This window comes from Melanaphis sacchari, unplaced genomic scaffold (genome assembly GCF_002803265.2).
Source record: "Melanaphis sacchari strain LSU unplaced genomic scaffold, SCAv2.0 Contig545_pilon_pilon, whole genome shotgun sequence".
In the NCBI taxonomy this organism is placed as follows: Eukaryota; Metazoa; Arthropoda; class Insecta; order Hemiptera; family Aphididae; genus Melanaphis; species Melanaphis sacchari.
Genome location: NW_020271376.1, coordinates 4,590 through 25,673, shown reverse-complemented (window position 1 = coordinate 25,673; position 21,084 = coordinate 4,590). Strand labels below are relative to the sequence as shown.

At 30.9% G+C, this 21,084-nt stretch overlaps 1 protein-coding gene across 3 annotated transcripts in view; it reads left to right on the top strand.

Moving 5' to 3' along the window:
• Window positions 1–2,999: 2,999 nt before the first annotated feature.
• The window catches only part of LOC112599631 (box A-binding factor-like), a gene marked incomplete at its 3' end in the record, with an annotated part of 22,239 nt that continues 4,154 nt past the window's right edge, over window positions 3,000–21,084 (top strand). For 2 of the 3 annotated variants that reach the window (XM_025346614.1, XM_025346612.1), the window contains 2 exon segments: window positions 3,000–3,474; window positions 20,211–20,949. In XM_025346614.1, the coding sequence (XP_025202399.1) occupies window positions 20,263–20,949 (687 nt within the window). 3 annotated transcript variants of the gene reach the window in all.

The window sequence follows — 21,084 nt, the reverse complement described above, 5'->3', positions numbered from 1 at the left end:
AATTAATTATGTGTGCAAACTGGCATCCCCAGAAAACGAGAAAAAAAACAGTCGGAGACACGTGTAACGAGACTGCAACGATTCGCCGATGTTGAGTTTCTGTGGAACGCCGCGGATGACTGATGAGACGACCTTGTCGCGCGCACGCGTGCCGCCGTCTTGTATGCACATGTCGTCGTTATTCATCTATGATGGTGATAGCCCATACGGAGACGAGAATCAAATTACGAAACTAGGAAATGGGCACGATATATATAATTTTGCCATTTTAATATGCACTGTGATTTCCATAGGTAAAATATAATAATATATGAGTAAAAATTAAATTTGATATTCCTAATGTTAGAAAATGTAAATTATTTTCGCATAAGTATAGATGAAACTATGATTCGGAACAAGACAATATTTATCAAATTATAAGAATCAGCCATTGAGTTAAACGACGATAAACATTTTCAAACCATTTTCATCACAAACATTTTGTACGACCTAATATCACCGTAATATCAAATTTAGATCCAACGACATCTAAAAAGTAAAAAACAATATTACATATTGTAATTTGTAACATATTTTGACGAGGTACTTAATAATCGTCGTCATTGTTTTCTTTATATAACAATGCCGACTATACCTGAGACAATTTTAAATTATTCTATTCGGTAACAAAATGTATATTATGACAAAAATATTTTGTGCGAAACTAGACGGCGAACAAACAAATTTATTATTTTCAATTTAAACACGATAATCAGTCGATTAATTGGATTACAGGCGGTAGAAATAATAAGATGAGCTCATATTGCACATTTACATAACTTTTTCGAGATGATTGCGAAAACGCGTTTATTTACCAATCGCTTTTGATACACCGCCACTATAAAAAAAAAAATTATACATAATATTATTATTATTTTTACATACATGCGTGCACTTTTGCTTTGCTGCATTGGCACGATTGCTGCCGGCTTCAGTACCAATGCTGTCCAGTGATTACAATATTATTATATTATTATTTATTATAATAATAATATGTCGCACACGTGCATCGTGTATATCCAGACACACACATTTGTATATTATAATATTATCGACGAGACAAACGCTGCCGACGCACACGTGGTGTTTTGGTCCAGTGTCGATCAGCCGCTGCGAACACCTACGCACACATAAACACTAACGCTCAGTCGGCAACCCACGCTCACCGCAAACCGTGTGATAATATTATTACGTACGGATTTCATTATAGTAATGTAATGTCAATGCGTGTACAATAATTATTATATTTGAGGTTTATGGAGTCATACGAAATCCGTTCGCTGTCTCTTCAACCGCGGAGGGGTGGAGCTTATTGTATATTAGCATTATAATATTTTACGATTAACGCAAGATTGATCGAAAACAGTAGAGCACTGGAAGCTGTAGTAAAATAATATTGTTGCTAAGAGAAGATGACGACGACACCGTGGTAGTGATAAATGATGCGACGGTTAAAATACTATATAATATATTAACACATATTTATGTTAGATATAATTGCTTCACATAAAGACGAACGTAAACAACAAATTCGAATTATTTTAGACATCTTAAGTTCAACGATTTAATAAAATTTTTTTAGTACTGAAAATTAAAGAAAAAGTTTATCATTAAATCATAAATATTTTCCGATTAAAATTTTAACGGCATTCAAACCTATATGTGTGTGTATTAAACAGAAAATAAAAATAAAAATATTGTAGTCAAAAAAAAAAGAGATGATTGTGATTTTTCTAAAAATATTAACTAAAGAAACTTGTAAAATTTTACTTTTATTTAATTTATCGTTTTCTAAAAATAATGAAGTTTTGAAAATTTTTATTGTACTCATAAGACATTTACATACAAATTTAAACTTTTCGAATTTATTTTTTCTCAATAAAACATATTATGTTATATTTGTTAAAAAGCTTGATAATTTAAAACAACATTTTCAATAAGTAGTACTACCTGCTTAACAACCCGCTTTTCCCAGTTTCACTTAAATAATTCCTTTAAATTTGATTTGATTATTTTAAAATTTAAGAATTTTCAAATGTCGATTATTCTACTTAAAATTAGGGAGCTTAAAACGTGGACTAATTGATTTCAAATAAATATTATAACGAATTCAGATCAGTTTTCAAAAATATTATCACAGTTTTAATCCGATAATTATCGATGCATCGATATGCACAATAATTATTATATAAGTACCTATTAAACTATAATTTTAATGTTTTCTTTTAAATTTTAAATATTTTACTGTTTAATATTAATTTATTGTATTCATGTATGTTTAAAATGTTCAATAAACTTCGAAAGTAGAAACTATACAACAAAAATGTACGTACGTGTAATTAATTTGTAGCTTTAAAATTGTTCAATAAATTAGTACCTATATAGAGAAGTCAAAAATAGAAAGCTACTGTATTTAATATTAAAAATTAAGAGTTTATATCGCTATTATAGTGTTGAGAAACCTTGTGTACAAGATCTATAATTTAGATAATTTATTGATAATAATCAATGGCAATAATTATATATTATCAGCTATCAATTAGTGATAATTAATGAACTGTATTTGCAGCACCTCGGTCGCCTATTATTTAAATTTTAGTAATAGGCATTTAATTTTATTCGAATGTATATAGATATTATTGTATATTAAAATGATATTAATTTCGTCGTAGAAACAATTTTCGTGTTTATATATTCTAATAATATTATTATAATAATACATACGCCGGTTTTTAATTTATAAATTTATAAACCTTACCACTTGGGGGGAACCGCCGACGACGATACCTGCAACCCTTTGAGTGCGCGGGTCGCGGGGAGCGCTCGAGCGCAAGCGCACTTCGCGCACGTCGCTACCACTATCGCGTCTGCCCTCCCGCTCCAGTCCCCCCTGCCCCCAGGTTACTGGCTGTGTGTTGCCGACGACTGCGACTCACGGTAGTACTATTCGAGACGTCGCCGTTAACCGCTCTGCATTCGCGAGGACGTACACACTCGCGTTCGCGCGCGAATTTTTCTCGTTGCGCCCGCCCTACGCGCAATAGGTAGGTACGGTACTTCGAGATTGTTTTTTTTTTTTTTTTTTGTTTTTACAAAGACGATCGTTCGTTTTGAAATATCATATTTCAACAGAGACGACGGAATCGTTGCACCATCGACGACTAAGTACTTAAAATAATAAATCGCGTTCCCGGCGATCCGTTTTACGCGTCAATACACTGTATATCGTGCGTATTTCGTTTGATAGTGTCGCAACGGACGGACAGAAAGTGATAATAATATCGTCTGCAAAAGCGTCGGCGGGAACTTCCGAACTCTCGGTACGTCTCTCTCAACGGCGCCGCCGGCATAGAAGACTGCTGTTGCAGCAGTGCCTATACCTATATTCATCGGCAACGACCATCAACCATTGCAATTATTCAGAACTATAGAGTGGTATGTATTTAATTACTTACCTCAAATTTATGATGATGTAATATTATTTACACACTGTATTTAGCTTATAATTGACTATAGTAATATATATTATATTAATATGTGCGTATTGTCAATTAACCATTATTTGGTTATAACGATAAACGATGAAATGTCGCAGGCAAGTAATTGGAAATTATATTATAATATTTTGATACGAAATAATAGCTTTAAAGCACAGACGTGTACAATAAATTGATAAGAGTCGGTCTAGTATAGTGTGAAGTATAAGGCTGAAATAACGTTTGAGAGCAAATACGCATCGGCTACATGACATGCGTGTACAACCCGATGTGTATTATATATGATATGGTTAAACGTTATTTCAGGGCGGCACGGCTTTGCAGCCGCACGGCGAAACAATACGATAAAAACGAAATATATACGTGAACCCCCACACCCTATACCCACTACCATTCAACATCGTCCCTCCAATAAGATATTATATCATAGGGACATGTGATTATTTTTTTTTCATGTGACGTACATTGTACAATTTGCATAATTTTATATACTATAATTTTAAGTTGTTGTTTTTTAACGCATAAAAATCAAATAATTATTGATGAATTGCGATCATGTATATATTAAGGCAGTCGAATTAAACAGTTATAACATAAATTGTTCATTAAAATTTGAATTTGAGTCAGGAGTTTTGTTGCCGAGTTTCACAGCCCAGAATTGTTTCATGCACGCATACGATTAGACGTTGGTTGTGTTCGAATATCTATATTATAGTGGTCGGAAATCTGTAGCTCTTTAGCATGCAATATGCGGCTCTTCAGAGCATGCATCGATATCTCAAGATCCATAAGATATAAATTAATTAAAGTAAATTAAATAAATAAGTTTTTTTTTATTTTCGTGTGTTACTGTTTATAATTAATTAATATGTTATATTTGTATTAAAAATAATAATAATAATAATAATGCATAATTAAATGTAGGTATTAATGAAATAAAGTTTTTCTAAATTTAAGCCTTATATTATTATGTTTTTAATGCCAATTAATTCCGAATGAAATCGTTTAATATCACCCATTTTTTTTAACTTAATCATTGTGGCTCTCTAAAAATCACGATTTTGCAATTATTTGATAAAATTACTCATTTACACAATAATTATTACGACTTTTATACTTCAACTTGCTACGATAAAACAATGACATATCTTAATTTCCCTTAACCTGAGAAAACTTAAGCCAGCCCTTGTCACCCATTAGTTGTTTTCTGTTATAATTTTTAGATATTATGCCTTGTACGTTTATCTCAAAAAACATTTTTTGGATCTATTTATAAGTGTGATAAAAATAAAAAGCTCATTTTAACCATTTGAAAAAATATTCTTTTCTATACATATATACCAAATAAACATGTACTATATAATACACGTATGTCAACTTTACAGTTTAGCATTTCCAATCTATGGCTCAATTTTTTTTACTAAAAAACTTAAAGTTTTTCTATTTTTCACGATTTTTCTCATAAATTATTTTAGAACTTTATTTTTACTAATTTTCAAGTATAATTAATAATAAAATGGTACATAAATTTAAGGCAGTAGTAATTTTAATCATGATATTTTACATGTGTAACAAATTCTTGTTTATTTTAAACTAAACACAGATACACTCAGAGATATTTTCCAACAGTATTAATTGTCTTGATAATTTAAAAAATAATATGTTGCTTCTAATGTGAGTATCCTATATGCTGTTCTGTCAAATATCGTAGTGAAAAATTTTGCAGTAAAAACGATAAAGAAGTCACCGAAACAAAAATTTCACAGGTATTAAGACATCACTGCAGTCGTCGATATATCTTAATCGATATAGTTCTGATTTTCGTTTGGCCGTTAATAGGATTAAATTAGATTAGATAATATCTTAGATATTTTAGAAAACGAAGTTCAATGACCAGTATGTAGACTGCAACCATAGCAGAAATTTTCTTTATCATTCGAATATGTATATATAAATAAATAAATAAACCAAAAAAAATTTAAAATTACTTAAAATTTAATTCTTTTATTTGTAGAAAAGGAAGAGAAAATGAAAATAAAATTATTTGGAAGTGCGTAAAGTATAATATAAAAGATAGTATGATAAGAATCGAGGATATGTGTGTTGATTAATAAAATCAATTAATTTACAATTACATGCATAGAATATATCGCATAACTTTTAATATCAAATACAAAAAATACTATTTATTTTGTTTATTAATTTATTTTTAATTATTAACTATGACTATATAAAAAACAGTATTAAATTAAATTATAATATAAATGTAGATACCTACTTATATATTCATTATATATTTTTGTATTTTCATATTTTTATCACGACATTTTTTACTGTGACATAATCGCTGCAACATTAACATGTATTGACTTTTATTAAAGCTTATAAATCATAACTCATGTACTCGTTAGTACCTACTTATATTTGTTTAATTAAATTTAACATGTAGACGAGATAAAAAAAAAAATAGTATATTTGCACGTGTGTATATTATTCACTGTAATTTAGTTGTTTAGAATAATATGGAATTTTTTTTATTTTTTATTATTAATCTTAAAAACTAACAAGGATGATAATAAGATCCGATGAACGCACGTGAGGTTTATGGGGAAAAATTAAATCTAATATAATAAACTTCAAATACCTAATTAATTTTATCTACTATTAGGTACTCAATTTTTTTTTCTTAAATCTAAATTAAAAATTAAAACCATTAACTAATGCATAATATATAAGATATGTTATTTATTTTTAATTTTTAACTTTGATTATAAAGACATAATTTGTAAAACACGGTTTTATTTTTGTTTTAAACAGGTACAATAAAATTTATAAATGTTTAATAACGCATGCTAATTAGATATGAAATATTCGTATACCTACCCAAAATTTGGTGGGCCTACACAAATTATTTGTAATTATATATTATGGTTATCAGCTATTCGTGATATGATTTGTTGCAGAACATAAGTAGACTATCTGACGAAAAGTATCATTAATGAAATTTCCGCTAATTATTATACGTATATAATAATGTATAAATTATATAAATTAAAAAATTTATATAATTTAACTACGCAATATTTATTTCTAACTATAACAATAATGCATAAGGTTAAAATAATTATGATTGATAGGTATAATCATATAATGTGTACAAAATGGCTCGGACATGTCTAAGATACAATGTAATGTGCAATTTTACAAATTTTATGTATTTAATAACAAACTATAAACGGTAGACCCTTCAGTATTTGACTTCAAGTGTACTAATTTTTGATATTTCTTTGTCCATACAACGTGGTGTCGCCAACATCGACATGCTCGACACATGTCAGTATTTACAACATCGGTTACGTAACATATTATTATTATAATAATATTACAGCACAATGATTTACGTATCGCATCATCCATTTAAATAAGATTTTTTTTTATTATACACACATGTAATGCAAACAAATTTAATAAAATAATATATTATACAATAGTTGGTCGTTGGATATTTTATTAGCGTGCGGACTGTTAGGCCTCGTACGATCGATCTTCAGATGACTATGCGTCTAGGAAAGATTTATTGAGTGCAAGACTATTTTCCTTAGTATGACACATCGACACACAAACTATAAATATTATTATGTGTGTACAGAACGATTTACTAACATATTCATCCCTTTTATTTATTCAATAACTCAGTTTTTCAAAACCAGATTCTTGGAATTTTCAAATATACATAAGGACTTAATTTTCAAATTCTTTATTATTTTTTTTTTTTTTTTTGTACTACAGGAATGTCCTGTAGAGATTTCACTAACTTTTGTTTTTTAAAGAAAACATTTTTTTCTACCGTAAATTATTTGCACGTGTTCTGAGAATGTTGATGCATAAAAATGCGAACGAGGATACTATAGGTCTATAATAATGAACTTGGAGAAAATGAAAGATATAGTGATTTAAACATTTTTAGTAATTTACATTAATTTATCAATTTTTATATTTATAAAAATGGTCGAAGTATATTAATAATACTATAGATCCAACATTACATCTATTTTTTAATTGATATTTTATTTTTACCATGTATAGTATAAACATCTAAACAATTTAGAAACTAGTCAAAAACTACTGTATATAGTACAAAAAGTAATTTGACATACCTATATATTATTATTGAGTATATTTAAAAATTCCAAAAATTAGTATTTTAATAAACTAATAATTTAATGAAAGAGTGGGGGTAAACATGCTTGTCGAATGACCCTGTACAATATATTAAAATATATTATTATACTGTTCTTCCATCGTCGTCATACAACAACAGCAATAATAATAATAACCATATAATACGCGTATTTTATTCGGTCGTTTGTGTTTCTCGAGCTCGCGAGCTCGTGTGTATTATGGCTACAGTGACAGTCGCCCAGCGTACATATATACATAATATATATTATTATCGTATACATAGGTATACGCGCGCAGTCGGCCGCGACCCGTTATCGGCGCAAGAGATCTCGTCGCCGCGTCATCTCGCCACCACCGGACACCACCATATAGTGTACGCCTGTACGATCTTCGTCGAGGCAATAGCGCGTGCCCCGCGCTCGCACACACTCATACACGGGTACACATAAATATATTATAATAATATATATAACGTACACGCGCGCGGGCTTATCGAGTCGTTTACACGCGTGTATATATGTCGTAAGTATACATATTATATATTATGTGTGTATAATATAATATGTATATATATAATATGTATTATATATATACATACACAAATATACGAACAATTCTACTTACGAGTATATATATTGTGTGTGTGTGTGTGTAATATGTTATATGTATGATAATATTTATATACAACGGCTCACAGCAGACACGCGGGTCGCAATATATTATCACGACAATAACGTATATATATATATATAAGTGTGTGTATGTGTGAGGAGGTAATATCGCGCCGTCTACAGCGCGCGCGCGCGCGTTTAAATCTCTCCACTTATGTACACGCCGTCGTCCATTCCGCCGCAGTCATCGTGCTTTTTATTTTTTACCCCGTTCTGTCGTCTACGCATATTATATACGAGCCATAAACCCATATACCAATAAGATATATTCGCGCTAAATTGTCATAAATTAAAATGATATTATTCGCAATATCGCGGTGCGTTGCACACATCGTATACATAATATATAGGTAGGTATATAAAAACTACGATTATTATTAAATTTCATATATCCTTACCGTCGTATATTGTACACCTTTGCGGCGCATACTATACACGTATGTATGTGTTGTAAATAAATACGTCGCGAGCGTTCGAAGAGCACGATTTCCGTATAACTTGACATAGCGGGGTTCAACAAGAAAACCGCGGTCGCCAACGACCGAGTGCAATGACTGCTGTACGTCCACGACATTTAAGTACCTTTGTACAAGAATACAATAATAAGCATCTACAATCAACGGAACAATTTTTTTTTTCGTTGTTACTCTCAGGGTCGCACATAATGATGATAATATAATAATAAGGTCTAAAGAAAAATCTATACTCACGACGCGTTATAATAATATTATATAAACTATTATTACATCATTTATGATATTATAATATTATATAATATTATTATACGTACGTCTTGTGGTCATTTTCGATAGTTCCGCGTCTATATCGCGTGCAGAGCATCCGCCATCGTCGACTATACGAAATATTATACCTGACTGGCGATATCGATTTCGGTGCACATGCGTGATGCAGCGCGCGGACTCGGCAACGGGTTGTGTTACGATGAAAATCGTCGGTAGTGTGTGCTGTATTACAGCTGCAGGTATACCTGTATAGCGGTGTGCGCACTGTCCAGTGAACGCGTTGCACCGTGCCGGTTTCGCGTTACTGCTTTGCCAGCAGGTAAAAGTGCAGTTCGCCGCGCGGGTGACGTGCGTGCGGCGGCGGCGTGACGGACGGAACTTTCAAAGCGCGCACCGCGTCTGTGGTGGTGTCGGCGTGAGGTGTGTTTTTTTTTTTTTTGTCGGGCGTTATTGTGGGGAGCGGCCGGATCTGGATCGGCGGCGATCCGTGACGGCGACGCGGCGGTGCGAATCGCGTGACGAGCAGAGTGGGCCGGCCGACCGAAGAAGGGACGAGCTATATATATATATCGTCATAATAGCGCGTGTAAGTACGTACTGTCAAAATGGCCGCGCCACCGATGGCGGATCATCCACAAACAACAATAATATGTATACGCGTTCTTATATTTATATTATTATTTTTATTATTATTATTATTATTAATTGAATTACTGCAGTAATTGGCGCAATTGCATATAACATCATCGTCAACGCTGATGCCTAAAAATATCAAAAATAATGACTAACTAAAAATGTATTGATATGTACACATATATATATATATATACGCGTATAAATTGCAGCTATTTTTACTGACTATGATTAAGATATGATGACTACCTGTAGGTCTTCTCATCTTGGTTTAATAAACTTCTTTCCTGCTTAAACAACCACTTGCGTTCCCTCAGCTCTCCGATATAACATATCCAATTTCACAAAATGTACAAATATTAACTACTTAACTGTACAAACTTTTCATCAAACCGATTTTGACCATAGGCATATAGGGTGTGTCCAGGCACGCCTTGAAAATTTTCATTAGTTGAAACGCCCAATGCTTCACTCAAATTACTCATGCGTTAATTGTAATAAATAAACTTAAATTACCAAAGTCAATTTTCAGATTATATTTTTAAGCAAATTAAAAAAAAATAATTGTGAGTTAATTGTAATTGTATATTTAGAAATTATTTTTTCAATGTTTTAATTGTGATTGTCTATTATTGATAGCATTATAAATTTTTCAATTTTATTATTTTAACTTTTATGTTAATCTGTTAAGAATATTCGCGCACTCGGTAGAAACGGTGTGTGATGAGTGTAACTTATATTTTTTTACTATACGTAGGTATATTGTATATTATAAAAGCACATTGCGTTTAAAAAAATCTAAAAGTCTTAATAAAGATGTGGGCTGATAATAATATTTGAGTACTGCATGTCTACTATTAAAATCTGCGCACACCTATATTTTTGACATCATATAATTCTTTATCAAATTATGGGGATATACGAAAATTTCAAACACTAATCCTATTCAATGTTTTCAATCCAAATCTCTTATTTCAGCACCATATTACATATTTATCAAATCATTCATATTGATCTTATTTTATTTTCAAGTTCCAATTTATGATGCAATATTTATAATACGTACAATAATTAAAAACTAAACAAATTAAATCACAAACATACAAATCTAGTACTAAAAAAACGACGGTATCGTGCGTGATCGGCTTATTTAATAATACCTATAGTTATATACATTAAATTAATATCTAAATAGTTTATCTTACCTTACAAGTTTTTAATTAATAATAATTGTTATAAACTCTGTCAAAGATCTTCTAATGAGAGCTCTTTTCTTATTTCTATTATTATTTCATCACATTCAATTACCGTATTCAAAATATTTTTATGCAACATATTTTGTAAAAAGAAATTTATGATTATAAACAAAAAAAACTTAAGAGGAAGTCACACCTGCTTACCTACAGCTATACGTCTTACAAATCGAAAACATGATAAATTTGTTAGCATTAATATTATAGAATATAATATTAATTTACTACCAAACTTAGAAATATATAAATATTATTTTTGTTCTCTCCTTAGCTTTTTAAAATGTTTTAAATTTTAAACAAGCGTTTTTAAATTTCAATATTTTACTTACTAATAACTTGCTTAAACATTTAAATATTGTAGAAAACAACTAAAGAACATAAAATATTTTTACCTTTAAGTTTTATAATAAGTTAAAACGCAATATTTTATATTAAAGCAAATATGATGTTCTCTTAATACGCAGCTCTGTATATAAGTAGGTACATAATAAAATATAAATTTTATGAATATGTATGTTCGATACTAATAAATTCGTCAAGTATATTAGTCGATGGTGACGAGGCTGTGGCGACGTAGGTGTGTTAACTGTTGAGAGTACCATAACAATTTCTTCATATAAACTCCCTCAATAGATGTTTAGAGAGCTTGACTTCGAAAAGATAAACTTATAATTTGACGATAGTATATTATTAAAATTATAAATAAATAATATGCATCTAAATAGTATAATGAGTGATTTGTTAAATTTTAGATATTTAATAACTTAAAAATGAAACTTAACATTTCTTGAATTTTGAAATATAGGTAGGTACTAGATAAGTTTATTATAGAACTATATACAAATATACAATTTATAGTCTTAATAATGTGTTATAATTTATAACTTAAAAAGTGTATTTAACATTTCTTGAATTTTGAAATATAGGTAGGTACTAGGTAGGTTTATTATAAAACTATATACAAATATATAGTCTTAATAATGTGTTATAATTTATAACTTAAAAAAATGTATTTGAATATTTCAGAAAAATATATATAGTTTTTGAGAAATTCTATTTGTGAAATTTCTTACTAATATTACTCATAACACATTAGGTAATCTAAACCTAACCATGTACTCGCAATCTTTTTTTTTTTTTGGCCAAAATATTACAATTTATACACACGCATAACACGTATATTATAAACAACAATAATTTATGATAATTATTGTTAATATTAATGAATAATATTATATACCTATAGGTATACTATTATTTTATTTTAATACCAGCTATTGATACTTAATTTTAAGATGCAAATAATTCAAGTTATATATTGAGAATAACAACTGATTGTCGCATTTTATTTTTTATTTCATGCGGCATATTATGATGTGTGTATTTTGGTTATCCATGAAAGTTCGTGTTGAACGATGGTGTACGCAATGGTGTACACGGAAGAAACCAGAGAGTTCGTTTTGCGGACTGCGATGACTTCGGTCGTTGGTTGTCATTGTCCGATTAACAATGGTGTGTTCTTTGAGTAATGAGAATAAAACACAGACACCAAATGCAAAATCTAGTGTGTAATATAGATATTCGAATAAAAATTCGACCGAAATACTAACATAAATAATTACATTCTGTTACTCTTCGTCGTCACAGACCTGGTAAATCGTAGAACGTCACCAGGGCAAGTCGTGGTCTTTGCCATCGGTTCGCGCGTAGGCGTACAGTCGGCTTGGTCCAACTTTAGGTGCCTTTACCGTGATCGGGTAAGGTAGGTGAGTCGAACAAGGTACGTTACAATAATGTCTGTACTTTGTAATTGCGACTGATGCAGATCGCGTCAGCTATATCGCAGCGTAGATAATTATGTATAGCTCTTTATGTGGTAGAAAGCAGCTAAGGCGATGCAGTGTTGTTGTGGTAACCGTGGCTTGATAACGGCGATATTAATTATGTCATATTTTATAATTTCGGTTTGTTACAATTATTTTTTGGTTCCCTCTAAATCTCACTGTATTTTTAAAATAATTACATACGGCCGCGTTTCAAGTAAAAAAATATAGAAAAATTGATATAACGATATTTTTGAGACTTGCGTGAAGGTATGACAACTGAAAAGTACTCAAACACCTACTACCTATATTATTTTATTGATGAATACCTACGAATCTAATCAGGAAATACATTGCAATTTCAATTAATATCGTGATCAGTACTTTCAAATCAATCAAAACGATATAAGTATTAAAGACTTATCGTTAGATGAGATATTAATATTATTGTGTTTCAATCGAAGTGATAAATTATTATCCATTAACTGTTAATGGTTTTAACTAAATTATAATTAAAATATAAAAATATAATTTTTTTTTTTTTTTGATTATTGATATTTCAATTATTGAATAAAAAAATAGATATAGTCTCCAGCGAACTAATTCCATCTTTGTAACTTTTTTTTTAGTAATTTTGGAAAGTGTACAATGATCGTAACTAGTATTATTATAAGTCATGTATTTTAGCTTTTTTAAAACGTTGCTTCTTTTTGTCCATATGCAATGATATATAATTATACATATCATGAAATATATACATTATATATATTTTTATTTTCACGGGATTCCTAGTAAATATTTATAGGTATACTGCAAAGGAAGGAGGCGCAGATAGACGAATAAAAAATCAAAAATAAATGCTCAAACACCTATTATAATGCGTGTGTATTGACCGTGCTTTTATTATTTATATTTAATGCCCAACACAGAAATTTATATACTTAATATTATAATACTATTATTAACTAATATATATATATATAAATAATTATCGTTTGCTAATAGAGACACAACAACGATGTAATAATAAATTCATTAATATGTCTACAATATTATAGTAGGTATGTACATTGTATAATATACATACATCAACATTATTAAAATAATAAATATAAAATAGTCTACAAGATGCAGTCCTCGAACGACAAACCGGGCGTGGCACTTTATAGTTTATGTGATTATAATGACCGGTCGTGCCATGATATCGTAATGCCACCGGTAAAACGAGGTGGTAATTATTAAAACAAAACCGACGGGTTCACACTATAGATCGTGTCGTCGTGTTCCGTGCCTAATACCCATATAGGTATCACAATATTGGTAACACGTTACCTACAAGTCGAATGGGCGGTATAGTGTAATGTGTGAATCTGGCTTTTGACGCCGCAATGTATTGTGTATGTACATTTTTATCATGGCGCATTGCATTTTTTTTATCGTTCATTTTGTACCAAATTGCCAAAACTACACGATATTATAATTACGTGGCAGGATTGATCGTTTTCCCAACTATTTTTCCAGGTCGTTTTTGTCACGTAGGTACGTATATTATGTTCGGCGGCGTGATCTGCAACGCACAGGGAACGGTTGAAAAAAAAAATAACTAAAAACAAATGACTATGACAGAAATCATATATTATGAATAAAAAAAAAATAATAATAATGTATAAACCGTACGGTTCGACGTGTGTTTATCTGGTTTTTTTTTTTCCACAGTACCAGGGAAGACTTAAACCTACACGCCGCCGCCGACCATATCACAACATAAAGCGCACTGCACGACCTGCAGGATGGTGCGGCGGTGACGTAGAGTAAAATACAACGGACAAAAAACCAAGCGCGCGCGCGCGCTCACACTCACACGCACACGAAATACGCGTCGGCTGGGCCGTCGAACGTAAGGAATTTATTATTATTATTATTATTACTATCATCGTTATTATTATTTTTACGCGCGTTTAATGCGTAAAAGACAAAACGAAAAAATTAAATTAAAATAAAAAAATACGACCGAATGCGACGACCACGAAAAAACCCGGTTCGACGACGCGTGTCACCTACCCGCCTCGCCGAGGTCCCGCTCGGTGATGTATGCGCGCCGATAACATCATCATCGTTGTCGCGGCGGCGTGTGTGGGCCCCGTCGCCCGTCTCGGCGGCGGCCGTGTCACACTTTTTTTTTCCATTCGTCCGTATTTTTTCATTTTTTTTTTTTCCTGTTCAGTATTATTATTATTCGTATTATCATTATTCCTCGGTTTCACACGGCTCTCGTGTCGTCGTTTCCGAAAACCGGCGCGGGCTACGACGACGAAATTTCATATTATTAATATACCTAATACCCGTGTAATACATATTATAATATTATTATCGTGTTATTGCGCGTATATCAAATGCACAAGTCACGCAAATGTTATAGTACCACAATAATTTGCTAAATTTATTATAATATTCGAGTATAGGTGTAATTAGTTTTTTTCGGGTCTCATTCGATCAAAAGCGTGACGAATTAATGACAAAAAAATAATAACTCGACTTATGATTTAAATTTAATCCGAGGCTTTAATATGAATTTCGACAAATGAGTTGATGGTTAACAATTATTTAGCTCTAAAATCAATGCGGACAAAAGTGTTTATTCAGTTCAGTTAAGAAGAAGTTTATCGGTTATTTTCAATTATTAGGTACTCGGGCTAACATAATTAAGGTAGTTGTTGTAAAACTTAGTTACCTATCTTTTTCTTTTTAACAATACGAGTAATTGCAACTTTTGATGAACGTATCATATAGATAGATTATGTATAGACAATAGGCATTAATGTATTATTATCACTTATTCCACCTGATTGCAAAATCATAAATTAAAACATATACAATAATATAATAATTATTATGCAATATTATAGTGTACTCGTATAGTTAATACACCTAAATAATGTTTAATCTATGTTGTAACTTGTAATGATTACTTGAACAAGTTCACCTTTACTTGTTTTATAACTCGCAGTTGTATTCAAGTATACCTACAAATGGAATCGGGTATAAAAAAGTATCAAATTCAAAAATTACAGGCATCCTAATAAATATGCGGACAATGAAGAAAAAGTAATAATATTCACCTATATCATCTATTTTTTTCAATAAATTGTAATATCATCCTATAAAAATATATTTATATCATCAACTATAATTTCTTTTCTTAAACATTTGTATAGGTATATATGTTATAAGTTACATCTCTACTGTCTCTACTTCCGTCACACTTCATTACTTCAATCATATCACAAAACCAAAGTTAATCACTCAATCGTAAAATCTCCTCATAATTTTGTAATCTAATGAGTTAAGTTACTATACTATCGTATACATAATAAATATATTTTTAATACCTGTAATACTTCCATGTCGTACCTATTATCATAATAATTTATCGTATAGGTGCGATTCTAATCATTCAGTGTATTTTTAATCATTTAATTCGAAAAGACCTGAAAAGCACATTATTTTTAGCACGCCGAACTGCAGCAATGTATTATAATTCTTATATTTTTAACGCTAGCTATGATAGTGAGATGTATACTGTGTATACAAACGATTAACTAAAATTAAAATACACATGCATATAGATTATAAGAATGTGATATTATTATGCCTTACTCGAGACAATATAATATAAATTATAATGTATGTATATCAGAATCTAAAATTGTACGAATATAAAATAGTTGTATGCAAGTTCTTAGTTTTCCAATAGAGAGATACCATAATGACGAAAAACAAAAATTACATTACAATAAATACCTATGGTAAAAATTTTAAACACTTATCAAAAATAACATCCAAGACTATCGCTTTCTCACGAGTCACAGTTGATGAATTATTATAATAATAATTATTATTGACACTATATAGTATTATCATATTACAATGCTTAATTATGTGATTGTTGTATTATCAACCAACGTTTATAAACACAGCGAATAATTTAACAATAAAAAATCAGATTATATTACGCTTATGCAGTTTTTTATTCACATTATATAACTAAAGAACACTAAAATTTATTAAAATAATTTGTAATAATATTTTACTTTGTCAATTTGAATTATGTGGTAAACAAATAAATTTGTTAGTCATTTTCAATAGTAAATTAATACATTGGTTTGAGTTTTAAAAATTATACTGTGGAAAATATGCCTAGCCTAAATTACGGTATGGTATCATCACATAAAAATGGGACATTACACATTTGTGCCAAAAAAAATTGATTCGTTTTAATTAAATACATAAAACATAATCAATGATCATAGCTATTAGGTAAAATATGTATTCATAAAAAATCATAAAAAATTAATATTTATTAGAAAATAAATTTCAATACTAGTCGTATTGAAGTCTGATTATGATATAAAAGTTAGTTTTTTCTCAAAAGTGCTATTAAGTACCTCAATTCATTACTAACACATATTTTACACTTAATATTATTATACAGGACATTGTAGGGTATTTAAAATAATCTTCAAGTCAAATTGTCGTTTGCAGCAATATCATTTCACAAACAATAAACGACCACCGACGACTTTATTATTATTATACCAGTATATACTAGTAATAACACTTATAAATTAATAATCGATACATATATAACACCTGCTGCATAATCTTTCGTTTTCTGCGACACCGTCGTGTAATCCGCTTATACGAGTATACATTTTTGATGTGGTTATCGCCGACTTCCGGCATTGCCGCCTAAGGCGATTTACGCCCGAGGTCGAAATGCAATTTTTCATCTCCGGTTTCTGCGTGGCCACCGTGACGCTCGCAAATCCTTACCACTGTAACTAACAATCAACATATTGAATATATCTACACACATATGATTAAGACAATTTTTATAGCAGACACTGCAACAATAACGTTAGTAATAATACAAACATGTAGGTAAATCTATTAAATTGTATTTATTTATGTATATTTATAATATTATTTTATCAAGATACGTAACAGAAATTAAATATAATTACTACTATTTTAGTACATATTAATTAATCTTTATTTTAAATCGTATAGTTATGCAGTCATTTATGCCAAAAATCTACGAGACCAAACAGTTTAAAAATATTTTTAATTTTAATTTAACAAATATTCTTATTGTACACTAGGACACAGATTGTACATAACGTGTAATAATAAAAAAAAATTAAAAAATGCTAAATTATTTTAACAGTCAATTAAACTACCTAATTAAATTGTTGAGTTAATTAAAAATTAATTTATTAGTTAAGTTTACAAAAATGTGAAGAACTGAAGAACTAACAACTAAATACTTTGTTAGATTTCCTTTTTAATATATAATTAAACCATATTATACAACATCCAATTTAAGAAGAAAAAAACAATATTATATTAAGTAGTTAGAGTAAACGCTGTCTTTCAGTTCTTTATCTGTTATCTTTAAACTATTATTTTTCATATTTATCTTTTAAGACTCTTAATTGCGAATTAAGATATAGGCACAGGATACCTACACAACGAATGAGCACTTATCAGCTATTATAAAAACCTTCTTCGTTCTTGAACTAACATGCAATGTTCGAAGGTAGCTGTGGTAAGTTATATAGGTACTAATAACGTGATATCCATTATTCACTTGCGTTATTCTACTCTATCACAACTCATAGAATTCCTCCTAACCTCCTCCATACTATTATTTCCACAATATCACTTGCCAGTATAAAATATTTTTACTGTTCGTGTTCGCTTTTGTGAATTATGATTTATATAGATAGTATACATCAAAATGTATATAATATAAGTGCCCTGTACGACTGCACACATATTTTGTATTATTCTTGTATTTCTTGTAATTCTTTACAATAATCGAAAGGTTCAAAAATAAATTAATAAACTGAATAAATGTTTTATAAAAATAATAAATTCATTTAATACAAATATTCAATATTTTACTAATTTAATTAATGAAATCATATTTTTTACAGCCATTATTTATTAATTGTTCATTCACTAAAATAAAAATTAAGTGTTTTTAAATGCCACTTAAAATCAAAAACACCGTAATATGAAATTTAAGATATATACAATTAGACATACTACTTATATTATTTATTTTTCAATACAAAAAATGTGAATTGGTTATACATGGAATCTGTTATAACAAATATAATTTCAATAAATATAAAATTAAAATAATGTATATATTATACTTAACTAGTACATTTTTATTACTATCACAGATTACTTCAATTGACCCTAGGTTGCACTGATTTTTGTATAGTAATATTTTGGGAATAGCTCTAATTTTAGAATTGGTTTCTTTAAACACATTTTGAAAATTAACAAGTATTGTTATGCAAAAATTATATTTGCTTTTTATAAATATGAACATTATTTATTGTATTTTTTTGGAACATATATATACCATTAAACTTACTACTTCCTGTATCAGACTTCCGTGTATCTATTATATCTTTATCTTTGAAACGCGCACTACAAATTTAAGATTTAAACACTTGAATAAATACTAATGTCCTTATCCCAAATGATAATTGAATTTGCGGGAACAAAAAATCTTAATTTTACATTCAAATGGTAATTTGGTACGTAATAACGCAATATTTAGCAAACATAGTAATTAGTTAGGTACCTAAAATGATTTTAAAGCATTTTTACGTTATTTATTAGTCTTTAGTCTAAAATATAACTCAAAAACCACAAATTATCTATCTCTCAAAACTTAATCTGTATCAAAAACCAAAATATACTAATTACAAAAAAAATGCCGTCAAAGTTTTAAATATATGTATAAGTGTTTATAATATTGAATTAATTAAAAATTAATATTATTGCTACCACAGATCAGTTAGTAGCTCTTAGCTGTGTCTATTTGATAAACACGAACGATCAAATAATAATAATTTATTTAAACGATAGTTTATTGATAACAGACTCTCTTTGTGTACCCTAGCTGCATATCTTAATTCATATTTTCAATATCACTCCGCTATACCATACAGCGTATACACTTAATTAGATGACATATAAAAATTGAAATTATCTAATAACTCATGTTTTAATTTATTTTTTGATTATTATATAGATTACCAATTGTGGATTATTTTTCGGTCACACCAAATACAACGTTTTTGTGTTAACACGCTCACCGCTCTTCTTTTGCCCAAAACACATTCAGCGCCCCCCTACCGCCCAAATCAAGTTCACTGCCCCACAGTTCTACTCTACCGCTCCCCCAGGGAACATTATCGTCCCATATTATAAAACCACTGACCCACTGCATGAACGACCGCGGTCGCAGGTACAAAAATTATATTTTGTTTTCGTTTTTCTGCAGATTTTTACGCACGTACATTAGCGTACAAGAAACGGCATCAAGGTTCGGTCGGATGCGCGACGACTTTGATCTACAGCTGGTGCGGCAGCAGCATCAGCAGCAACACTTGCAGCAGGAAGACGTGGTCGTCGCCGACGACGACGATCAACGGAGGAGGAGTAGACGGCGGATGCACCTTCACCAGCAACACCACCACCAAAACCACGACGACGAGGACGACGACGACGACGGAGACGACGGCGTTGAAGACGCCACTGACGACGGAGACGGCAGTGGCAGCGGTGACGATCGGGACAGTAACCGTCATCGGCGGAACTCCGCGGACGCCAGTGAGCCGGACGCCAATCAGTTGTTGAACGATACGGACGACGAAGCTGACGACGTCGTCGGCGGCGGCGGTGCGAGCGCGCGCGGCGACGCGATTGCCAACGCGACGGCCAACAGCACCGGCGACGGTGGTGTTGGTGCCGACGTGGACGTGGACGACGACGACGACGACGACGTGGACATGATGATGATGATAGATTCGGGTAGACAGCCGACGGCCATTGGTGGCGGCGAGTCTTCTTCGCCGCCGCCGCCGCCGTCGCAGCCGGCTACGCTCGGGTCGGCCAAAGTCGACACGGCCACGACGTCCTCGTCATCGTCTTCGACGCCGCCGCCGCCGCCGTCCACTTCGACGGTGCCAATGCCGTCCATCACCACCAGTACTGCGAGTACCACCGCCACAAGCCAACAGGTACAAATTGCCTGCGATAATATTAGGTATATAGCCTACGGCGTATTTGCGGTATCCCGATTTCCGGATATCAAAATTTATAATATATTATGTCGTTCAAATATTCTTTTTGAGTTTTTTTTTTTTTTTTTTTTT